The sequence below is a fragment of the Eulemur rufifrons genome, chromosome 4 (genome assembly GCF_041146395.1).
Source record: "Eulemur rufifrons isolate Redbay chromosome 4, OSU_ERuf_1, whole genome shotgun sequence".
NCBI classification, from domain to species: domain Eukaryota; kingdom Metazoa; phylum Chordata; class Mammalia; order Primates; family Lemuridae; genus Eulemur; species Eulemur rufifrons.
This window is the reverse complement of record NC_090986.1, coordinates 21,684,416-21,696,502: the sequence shown is the minus strand read 5'-3', so window position 1 is coordinate 21,696,502 and position 12,087 is coordinate 21,684,416. Positions and strand designations below refer to the sequence as shown.

At 36.6% G+C, this 12,087-nt stretch overlaps 1 protein-coding gene across 4 annotated transcripts in view; it reads left to right on the top strand.

Annotated features, from left to right (window-relative positions):
- NALCN (sodium leak channel, non-selective) overlaps nucleotides 1-12,087 on the top strand; it is a 328,066-nt gene that overhangs the window by 253,382 nt on the left and 62,597 nt on the right. For all 4 annotated transcript variants that reach the window (XM_069467070.1, XM_069467067.1, XM_069467069.1 and 1 more), the window contains one exon: nucleotides 8,039-8,112. In XM_069467070.1, the coding sequence (XP_069323171.1) occupies nucleotides 8,039-8,112 (74 nt within the window). The remainder of the gene's footprint in view (nucleotides 1-8,038; nucleotides 8,113-12,087) is intronic.

The window sequence follows — 12,087 nt, the reverse complement described above, 5'->3', positions numbered from 1 at the left end:
TTTCCTACATATCAAGTGAGTCAATTCATTTCAAAATAAGCATTCCTCCTTTGTAATGTTTACCTCATTCACATTTGTGAATTCAAGGATTAACTACATAAGAAAAAAATGTAGAACAAAAAAGGGAGTAAAGATTCAAAGTAATCTTTTAATATTATGAAATTAATTCGCTTTCAAATATATTTCAAGCACTAACAATGCACAATGCCAGACAATGGAGGAAAATGTAGTAATAGTAGACAAGGATTATATATCCTTATACAGAGCTTAGAATCTAGTGGAATTCACAGAAAGATAAAACGATGCTTCACACAGGACAGGGATCAACTGGTACTAGGTGTCATGGAGCCCAAAGGAAGAGTGAAGATTTTGGTGGGGGCGGGGGGCACGGGTCTGTGTGCATGTACACATGCATATTTATATGCATATTTTCACTATTATGTGTGATTTTTTACAGTTTCAGCATTAATGATGAAATAAGTTAAGATCAAAAATCTTGACCCATCATCTAAAACTCCCTTTTCATAAAATTCATATTCTAAAACACATTTCAAAGCTTCCTAACATGGTGTTATAATGGTATTCACCCTTGTAAACATCTGTAATATAACTATATTTTGCTACTGCTTAATTAGTCACCTGCTTAAATGGTTTCTTTCTAAGCATAATGTCAATTCCATACAAAAAGTTTATTTTATAGAAACATCTTGCCATACACATGATCTGTCATATGCCACTTAGGGATTAATTTTGAGTTCATGGGTGCATGAAAAATTCAAATGTAGTCAAATGAGGAACCACCTTCAACCTATGCAATTTTAAGTAATTGCTTATTTCCAATTACTATATTTTATGTGGGAGACTTATTCAATAAAGTGGCTCATTACAATAATTACACTACACCTTTCTAGCAGAAATGACATTCATCAAGCCATATTCATTCGACCATGGTTTTGTGCTTCATGGTCCTATGTTTTTATAACCACTTTCCTATTTATTATTAGTCTGTTCGTATTTTCAAAGTCAGACAAGAAAAATAGGGCCTCTCAAACTTTTTCCCAGTTAGAAACTGAAATGTATTGTTAACACTCTAAATAAAAAAGTTAGTTACAGTGTCCTTTCTCAAATATATATCAATGGCTTCATTCTGAAGGAGGCTACTATGGGCAAGCCATGGTTCTTTAGGTCTAAGCGTTGCAGCATCCCAAAGGAATCTATGTTTCCTGATATCTGTGGTTACTCCCAGGTGACTGAATTAATATTGTAATTAACTGAAAGTTGTGATAGAGCCCAGATTTTCAGGAATCAATAAATGTAAAATGTAAGTACTATGACCATAGTGGATTTAATGGGTTAGAAAATCCATTGATCTTTCTCAGTGCTTCAAGATCATTATTCTGAAAAATCAATTATGCATATGTAGAACAAACAAAAAGTTGGTTAGTTTAGATTTTGCATTAGTATTTGAGATAAGTAAGAGTTTGTGATATGTGTAAACCAAATCTTTCCAGGCAAGTAGACAACATTTTGTTACAGTATACTTTAGAAATTTTTTTTTTTTGTTCTGTTAAGCCTAGTGACATTTTACATAGATATCATGAAAAGATTTGAACATGGAAGCTGTGCAATCCAGAGTTATAATAATTTTGTTATTTATTATCTGGGTGACCTTAGGCAACCTAATTTTTATGAAACTCAGATTTTTCATCTGTACAAAGAGATAATAATATCTACCTATGAGGATTAATTTGAAGATTATGCTAAAAAACATGTACATAACACCTCAGCACAGATCAAAGAGTCAAGAAATTTAATAAAGATGTTGAGGTTTTAAAATATATATGTAATGGGCATTTATATAATTGTTCATTCAATGACTAGAGAATAACGTTCTAACTCAAGAAAACATGTATGATTTATAAAACATGACTACTTACTGTATCACAAGGACATTCTAAACATATACCAAATCAATACCCTAGAAAAGACATTATTTGACCAAAATATTTTAAAAAATTCAAAACCCAATAACAAGAAAATGACAACCACCTGAAAAAATAATCCTACACATTGGAAATTTTAAAACTACTCTAAATAAGCAAAGAGGAAACAACAATGAAAATAAAAATATATATACAACTAAAAAATAATGAACAAGGGATATATCAAGCTTGTGGGAAGTAGCTAAAGGCATTTTTAGAGGGAAAATTATAGCCTTGAATGCATATCTAGTAAAGGAATAAAGGCTTAAATTAATCTTCCAGGCATTTAACTCAAGAATTTAGAAAATACCAACCAAGAAAACTGTAAGACAGCAGAAGGAAAGAAATAATAAAGAGAAACGCAGAGATCAATCAAATAAGAGGAAAAGAAGCAATAAATAATATTAACAAAACTGAAGTTCTGTTCTTTGAAAAGACTAATAAAAGTGATAACTCTACATCAAAATTCAACAAGAAAAAATTAAGGAGCCTTCCGGAAAGATGACAGAGACATAGGCATAGTTTTTTAATCTTGAATTCCCATGGGAAAGCAAACAGAATACCTAGATAACAAAACCTAAAATCCATAGACAACATTTACAACAAAGCAAGGTAATCCACAACCCCCTCGAAAAAAAAGCAAGTGTACATAAACCAATAGCCACATGGTTTGCATGGCATTGGTGTCTGTGGGGAGGACCAATGTTTACAGGTTAGTTACAGAGGACCAATGTTTACGAGAACAGGAGAACACCTTCTTAGCTCCACTCTGAAGAAAAACAGCCAGGAGTGGAATCAAAATTGAACAGGCGAGGGATAAGAGTGATAAGGAAAAAAGCAGATCCGAACAACATTGGGCGGAGGGGGTGGGGGAGGGACTGGGGAACAGAGCCAGGAAATTCCAGGAAGAAAGCTGCCCTATTTGATCACTATATCAAAACAACCGAAGAGGAAGCTCTGAAGTTAGAAGAAAAATACTAAACCATTTGGAAAAACTAATTTTGTGTAAAAACAAGTAAGAGAAAATTATCAAAGACAAATTCCCTATAAAAGTTATTACAAGAAAACGTATAATGAGCAGAGTACTATCTCTGTAGACAAGGAAAGCAAGCCATAAACATACACCCACCAACAGCTTAAACTGTAGCATACGCTTGCAAAATGAGTGAAAAGACATTAAAATTACATAAGGTTGATAGAGCAATGTAAATAAAAATTAGAAAAAAAACTTAGAAATGTGGTGCTAGAACTCAGAAAAGATTACAAATGAAAGCATGAGGACTAAACTAGAAGGAACACAAAAGGACCTCAGATGATGCAAAAGTGAAAAATGGAAAGTAAAAAAGAGGAAATTTTTAAAAATAAAAAAAATGAAGGAAGAGATGAAAAGGATTTGCTGGAAAAATGACAACTTGAAGAATGTCAAAAGTCCGACATCTACATTATAGGAGCGCCTGAGGAAGAAAATCACAGCAAAAGAACAGAACAAGTACCAAACTTTTCTGAAATATAAAATGATTTGAAACTATGTATTGAAAGCACATACCATGTACCTAAAAATATCCGGTATGAATAACTAAAAGCAAGACATACACTGGACAAATTACAGGACATTAAATTTTAAAAAAAAATTATTTTGGTATCTAGCCCAAAAAAGAAGTGATTTATAAAGGAAAGAACATTAGATTATCATCAGACTTTTCAGCAGCAATGCTTTATGTAAGAAGAAAACAGAGTTAACATATATAGGATACCCAGGGAAAGAATATGGGAGCCAGGTTTTTTACATCCAGAAAACTGACTTTCAAATTGAAAGGGACAGAAAAACTGTTATTAAGATGTAAGAATATAAATATTGTAAGATATAAGTCATATCATTCCAATGAGCCTCTAAACGACTAAAAACATGCTTCAAACAACCAAAATGAATTCCAAAAGTGACTCTAATACTGTGGTCTCCAGGCTCTGGGCCGCACACAGGTACCAGTTCATGGCCTGCTAGGAACTGGGCTGCACTGCAGGAGGTGAGCCACAGGCAAGCAGCTTCATCTCTATTTACAGCCGCTCCCCATTGCTCGCATCACCACCTGAGCTCCACCTCCTGTCAGATGAACAACAGCATTAGATTCTTATAGGAGTGCGAACCCTGCTGTAAACTGTGCATTTGAGGGATGTAGGTGGCACGCTCCTTATGAGAATCTAATGCCTGATGATCTGAGGTGGGGCTGAGGCGGTGATGCTAGCGCTGGGGAGTGGCTGCAAATACAGATTATCATTAGCAGAGAGGTTTGACTGTACATAAATGTAATGCACTTGAATCATCCCAAAACTGTCCCCCCTACCCCAAGTCTTTGGAAAAAATGTCTTCCATAAAACTGGTCCCTGGTGCCAAAAAGATTGGTGATCACTGCTCAAAGACATTGGCATAAGAACCTACATTGTTATGTAAGAACTAAGACTACACAAGGATTAAAATGTAGAGTGAAATATGTAATAACTGCTCTGGAAATGTGGATATAGTTACAGATATACAAAGGAGGAGGCAAATGGGAGAGTATATGCAAACACTTAAAATATTCACCAGTTGTCTTGCTTGTGTTAGGTATTGTTATTCTGAGATTATTGTTTACAAAATGTGAAATGAAGCTAATAAGTTATTATGACATAGTCTAATTCTGTCATCCATTGTCCTTAATAACCAAGAGTCTTGATTTGCTAGGGCCAGGGAGGAGACACAGGTATCACACAGAAGAGCTTAGGTAAAAATTAAAATGCTAAGTCCTGAATTTAAATTAAAAATATCAAAATAAACTCAGGCAAAGTCTTCGAAACAATAACCAATTTCATAGCAATAGTCTCCAGAGTCTAGATTATGGTCTTGAAACACCACTTCCCAATAAGTATAACAGGGCTTCTTGGAGAAAGTGGTTGATTTGGAATAGGAAATATACAAAATGATTTTGCATCATCTTGTTGTACCTGGGAACAAGGAAGCTTTTCCAAGGACTCCTAAAACCTATGGGCCAAACTCCCTAGAGAAAAACTCCCATGTAATGCAGTTGGGATCATTTGACTTATAATAAGAATAAAAATGGAAATGGACTGAAATCCATCAATTATTTTTAAATTTTGAGTTCAGAATAACACTTTAAAAATAGTGATTAGTCACCTTAAGAGGATGATAGAAAATCAATTAACTATATAAAACTAACAAAGATCAATCATCAAGCATTTATCTTGCCTTTTCTGTATGAATTATACCACGGGGTAACCAAATAACACAGGAGAAAAAGTACCTCCTTATAATACTATTCCAGCTAATACATAAAAAAGAAATGACAGTTTTTGAAAACTGAATGAATCAACAGATGTAAGCAATGAACATCAATACTGCTGACATCACAAAAAGAAACACACAGACAGTACTTACCTCCTAGTGAAAGAACCTAACACCACCCGTGGCCTTGCCAAAGAGATCAAACCGAAGTCTGTCTGGTGAGTGAAGCCTATGGATCCAGCTGCCAATCTTTGGGAACTAGAGTACAGAAGATCGTGTTGAACTATATACCATGAGTGTGCACTCAGCAAAATCCAGACTCCTGGAAACTACACGTCAAATGACCCGGGTTCCTCCACTGTAAGAGGAAGAAAGGGTAACCCGTAGATTAAAAGAAACAAAAGTCATTGCCAAAAAATCAGCAAGATCCATCCTACAGTGATTCCTTCAAGTCCAAATTACCCAACTGCTAATAACTCTATGCAAATTGAGTTGAACTTGTAGGCTCTTAAATTTCATGTTAAAGTGCATAATTCTGGGAACATCTTTTAACTTAAAAGTTTAAGACTTTAAAAATATCATCTCTATATTGTTTGAATATTTAAATTGATTTGTTTTTGATCATTAATTCAGTCAAAGAATTGTTATCTGGTGCACTTGGATGTTTTAGGTTTACAAACAAAATAAAACTACAAAAAGGTCTTTTTCAACTAATCTTTGATTTTTTCAAAACAAACTCCATGTAAATGCGTCGCTCGTCCCCTTTCCTTTTCATTCCTACATCTATGATATGTTTATATCCAGAATAATCAGTTACTGACTCCTTTCATAGCTGTAATTTACAATTTCAGATCAAAATTACTTATTATAAAATGGATCTCTGTATTCTATATGTTTTGATAATTATTTCAGGTGATTGTCAGTATCTTTTACAACCAGAAGAGGGCACTGCAGAGCAGTGTAGCGCTGAGTTCTTTGTGGCTAGTACAGTCTGAGGATGTTCCTTGCTAAAAGAAATACGCAAAGCTTTACTACAGAAATAAGAAAAACTGAGGGGATAACTGGATAATCACTACAGGCCTTCCTTATTATAAAAAGGAATAGTTTAAATATGTAACTATCTAAATACATATCTAGGATATCATATATAATATCAAATATATAGAGGAAAGGAGAAACATTAGATAGAGGTAAATAGATATCCTTTCCTCCTTCTTTCAAGAACATCCCAAAGCTGAATCTGATGTTTTCCTTTTACAATAGCTATTCTTCCACTACTTCTACTGTTAGTTATAAAAACAGTTCTCATGTACTCCCCTGTGCAGATTGATACTGTGTTTTGTTTTAATCCGTTCAAGTTAAAGACAAAGGAGATTCGGTAGCCTTTTCAGCAACCGTACGCAGTGCAGAAATCTTGTAGGCAGCAATATACTAGATATTGTCACACAGGTTTTTCCTAACGTGAAACTGCAGGGGCAGTAGACAGGTGACTGGATTCAGACTGCCATCTTACACAAGGGGAAGATGACTGAGGCGTGTCATTGTCCTTTGAAGATGAAATGAGTTGTGGGATCTGCAGTCCTCTCCTAAAACTCGCTGTCACAAGGCCTCTGCAGGCTGGGCCTGTCTCCTGACCGTGTGTTTTTAGGTGTCAAAAGAGCAGATGCTCCACTATGAGGCCCTTCAGCTGAGTCTTCTGTCTCCAAAAGCAGCTCGACACGACGTTCCTTAGGAGATGTGCTGTCAGCTCAGGGAGTTTAAATCGATGCCAAAAGTCACCTCTTTAGGGGAGGGGAGAAGATGTAGGAAAGTTTCCTGATCCATCGTTGGAAATAGCACAGATACGCTACCATGAAAATGTAATTTCCAAATAAATGACATTCACTCTTTTCTCCTTGTTCACACATTAATTTATTCTCCTAAGAGTTCTAGTGAATAATGAAACCAATTCAGGTTTTCATTATTGAAAAGAAAAATGAACGAGCCACCTTTCCTCATAAGGAGGAAATTGCCAACGTGTTCAACGCTCTTGCCCTTTATTACAGATCTGCTGGAAATAGGAAGACCAGATTGCTAATTACGGTGTTACCTAGGTTGTCCGTTGTGGTTGAAAAGACCAGTTTGTGACTCTGGTTCTTTTCCACCTATGTCCAAGTGGACATATTGTTTGACATTATGGCATTTGTTTATAGGTTTGTTTGTAGACAGAGTTTGGAGAGTGTATCTTCTGGTTTATTGTCAGCCTCCAGGATAATTTTATTCTTAGTCCTCTTCTCTGGAGTAATGTTCTCGTTGCCAACTAGGAAGAGATCCTGAACGCTCAGCTCATTTGTCCCCGTGCCTGTAGGCGAAACAGCTCCTAAACTCATTGTCCAGACTGATTGGTATTGGGACACAGACCGAGAACCTGCAGCAGACACTACGTGGATTAGAGAACATTTACTAGACAATGGCAAATAAGGGGTCCAGTATTAGTTTCAACATTAAATTCTTGGGAAACTGAAAAGCCTGTTCAGATTTAGGACGACATTATCGATGTGATACGCTGCCAGCAAACCATCCCATGGCTGTGACGTGGAGCCCCGCACGTTTGTTCACGGTTCTGCCCAAATAAAAGTAAAAATAGAAAAGAATGTTAAATAATAGAATCGATCACATGATGATGCTTTAGTGAAAAACACTCATGTTGAACGTTTTAACAGTGTCATCTGTTTAATGATTTGTCAGTATATTATCCCTTTACATTCCCAAATTAAAGTTATACTCTTATAACTTTCAGCTTCGCAAGTCTGTATTCAGCATCAGGGCAAGAAACCTTCTGGAAAAGGAGACGGCAGTCACTAAAATCTTAAGGTAACACCATAAACGTTAATACCTATTTAAACACAAATGGGATTATAGTAAGCAAAAAAGAGCCTCCTTTTAAAATGAAATAAATTTTTTGAGCATCAACATATACTTTCTGCTATAAAGTGGCTTTAAATATCCACTTGTTTACAAATAATATAAAAGATATTATCAATTTCTTTCCTAAAAAAAATGTTTTATTAGCTCAGTAGGCCATTTCTTTTCTTTTTGTGTATGTATTTTAACATAAGTTGTAAGTATAAACATTTCTAAGAAGGTAAAAAAAATAACTTGCTGTTATTCTTAACAGTTTTGTATCTTTTGTGATATCTAAAGGAGAAACCACAATCTAAAGGAAAATTAAACTTTCAAAAAGTAATTATGATTTATTAATCTATTAAGAATAAAGTTATTGAAAATCTAATAAGAATAAAAAGCATACTCATCTCAGAATGCTTATAAAAACATAATTTTAATGCTACTTTCCAAAATATGCCTTGAAATGAAGTATCAATAAGGAAAATTCAGCAACCCACTGAAGAATATTTTATAAGACTGTATGCTATAATATAGAGTAACATGATGAGTATGAAAACACGTAAGCACTTGGAATATCACTTACTGGTGCATATATTACACAGACATATGTAAATGACACAACTCAATATTGGGAGCTGACAAGATGAATGGACAAATTCACACTAGGAACCCCTCTCCAAACTGTGGTAAATGGAAGGAGTTCTAGTTCTCTTTTACTCATTTCATTTCTAGGAATAGTCATTAAAGCATCGTCCCCAGAATGTCTATTACTATAACTTGGAAACTATAATGAAAAATAAAGCTAAGTATATATGATTTGAGGCACTATTTTTACTTTATAATACCACCTGAAATTTGTGTGCAAAAAAAAAAATCTTGGCCGGGCGCGGTGGCTCACGCCTGTAATCCTAGCACTCTGGGAGGCCGAGGTGGGCGGATCGTTTGAGCTCAGGAGTTCGAGACCAGCCTGAGCAAGAGCGAGACCCCACCTCTACTAAAAATAGAAAGAAATTATATGGACAGCTAAAAATATATATAAAAAAAATTAGCCGGGCATGGTGGTGCATGCCTGTAGTCCCAGCTACTCGGGAGGCTGAGACAGGAGGATCGCTTGAGCTCAGGAGTTTGAGGTTGCTGTGAGCTAGGCTGACGCCACGGCACTCACTCTAGCCTGGGCAACAGAGTGAGACTCTGTCTCAAAAAAAAAAAAAAAAAAAAAAAAAATCTTAACTAATCAAGACAGTATTGGCTCCCTGTATTGACTGACATTTCATGCATAGAGTTAAGTATGTCTTGGAGTAGCTTTTGTGAGGTGGGAATAAATATTTCTGGGGCTTGTGTATTATTACCACAAAATATGATGAGCTAAACATACAAGGTCTCATGGGAATAGAAAACCCGCATCCCAACTTAGGTTGGATGGTCACTCTATCCTGGTATTACCATCAGATCATGCCATGAGGCTGGCCTTGAACCACACATGGTTCATTCAGGATCATTACCCAAGCTGTAACCACACTGGGAAAGTTCATAGTAGGGTCCTACAGCAATGCCAATCCACTCAGCAGGAAGAGAAACTCTCCCTCAAGCAAGAAACTACCCACAAGGGCATTATAATACTCTAAGTCGTACTGAGGATCTGCCTGCCAAATCAGGAATCAAAATGACCTTGTTCACCTGTCCAGAACAACTGCCTTCCAGTGAATCTGAATGTGCCCTGGGGTTACCGAGAGAATTTCCAGGGCAGAAGTAGAAGGGGATATTTGTAAGGAAAAGATTTCCAGGCCTCAGTTCCCTATGAAGTCTTCTTAAAATTGATCCACCACTTTCCCTTTTCCACCTCCTTGCCTTATCCACCCCTCTCTCAGTTCTCAAGAGGAAAGTGAAACTCTCACCTATCCTGAAATTATGGTGCCTGTGGATCTGGGATGTAAAATCCTCTGGGTTGCCAAACAAAAGGACTGTTCCCATGTGGCTTTCTCCAAAAAAGAGTCCCATTGGACCACACCTTATTGTTTATCCAGGTGACAATGTTTTGACAAAACTCCTTCCCAGAATTCATCTACCTTAGAGTTAGGCCGTAGCAATAACGTGGTTGTCCCAGGGGTTTATGATTAAATGTTATTTGAATTGAAAAGTAAAGCCAGAATTTTTCTGACAGATTGAGCTGATTGGTTTGACATGAAAACTGACTCAGTAGGTGCACAAAGTCATAAAATTGAGTGCGCTGGATGGATGAGAGTCTCCAGTGTTTCCTCAAAATTCTATTCCTGCACATACACAAAAATGCTAAATATTGCATTCTTTACTGCTAGTTAACATGGCAAGGAAAAAATTTAGTTGTTGGTTTTTAAATGTACAGAAATGTTCTTTTTAATTTTATGGTGTACATAAGCAGACATTTTAAGATCACCAGGGATTGTGGAGCTCCTCACACTTGCCTGGCGATGATGTAGTTTGGGGGCTACTCGGAGCCAGTCGTATTTCACAATAGCCCAGCATACCACAGCTCCTTAGTGCTACCTGAGCTGTGTTACCCTGTGAATCTCAGGAAATAAAATGCTATAATTTGGACTAAAACAGGATTTTTTTAAATACAAATTTGATCTCAGAAAGCCATTTAGCTTTTTCTTCTGTAAAAATGGGTTCCTCGTTGCTGTTGCACTCATCTCTGCATGAATTAAGGACAAGTGCAAGATATTAAACTGAGACTTTCTTTGGGAATACCTATCTTTTTATGACTAGTAGTAATGCTATCATATCTGCATTATAATGTAATCCATTGGTTAGTGTAGGGGTGAGGGGAAACTTGCCCTTTTCCCCGAAAGTTCACCGAAAGATCAACTCACAATTACGGCAGATTAGTACGAGAAAGGTTTATTTGCCATGCACATGGGGAGAATCACAGAGCGATTACCCAATAACCCAGTGGGACCGAGATATTTTTATACCTGCATTTTAGAAGGGAGGGGGAGATGAACAGTATAGGTAATTCTGTTTAGGGACGATACATGGTTGCTAGGGAGGATGAATGGATGAGGGAAACAGATTGACTTGTAAATGATTCTCTTAGCCAATCAAATTAACCTGAGAGACACATATTATATTTAAATGATTTGGGCCACTGCTAGTTGCATTCTTGATCTTCTTTCTTGCCATATATTGAGATAAGAGAGAGAGGAAGGGAAGTCAATTCCCCCTTTGATCTTTTTGATCCTTCAGTCCGGTTTATGCAGATGGAGGGAAAGCCCCCTCCAATGCTTTTTGATCTTGAAAGGCCTTTAATTCAAAATATTGTGTATACCAAGGAGTCATATTTCGGGGTGAAGTTTCCTGAGCTCCTTCATTAGAAAGTCAAGAATAAACTGGGTCCTTGTCTATGAGTGTCTGTGGGCATTGTTTGTTCTTTGCCATTTTCCAAGGAGCAACGCAGCTAAAAAGAAAAAGAAAAAGGGAAAAAAAGAAATCTAAAAGAAAGAAAAGTAGTCTCAGGGCAATGATTCAATAATCTTCCACAAAATGGGAAAGTAGAAAAAGCTTCTACACTCTCAATGTCTTCTTACAGCCTCTGGAGACTCCCCTGCCCTAGGCTTCAACCTTTTTCTCTGTTAATTCTCTCTATAACTCTGCCTGGGTTCCTGGATAACATAGAAGTGGCCTCTCCCAGGACCATCTGCATTTTGAAAGCAGGCTTTTAAACAGAGGAAAGAGACTTTAAGTCAAGGAAGATGCAGAGTCAATCTTTTAGCACATGGATCTGCCTGGATGCACATAAAACTATTCTGGCAGAGACTGTTGTTTTAGTGTTCCATCACTCTTGACTTTCCCAGGTTTTTTATTGTCATGGACTTATTGTCTTGAGTCTCATCTGAGACGTTCTTTGCTAGGAAGGTAAGAGAAGCATACGGACCCCCGCTGAATCATTTTGGCAAGTATATCACA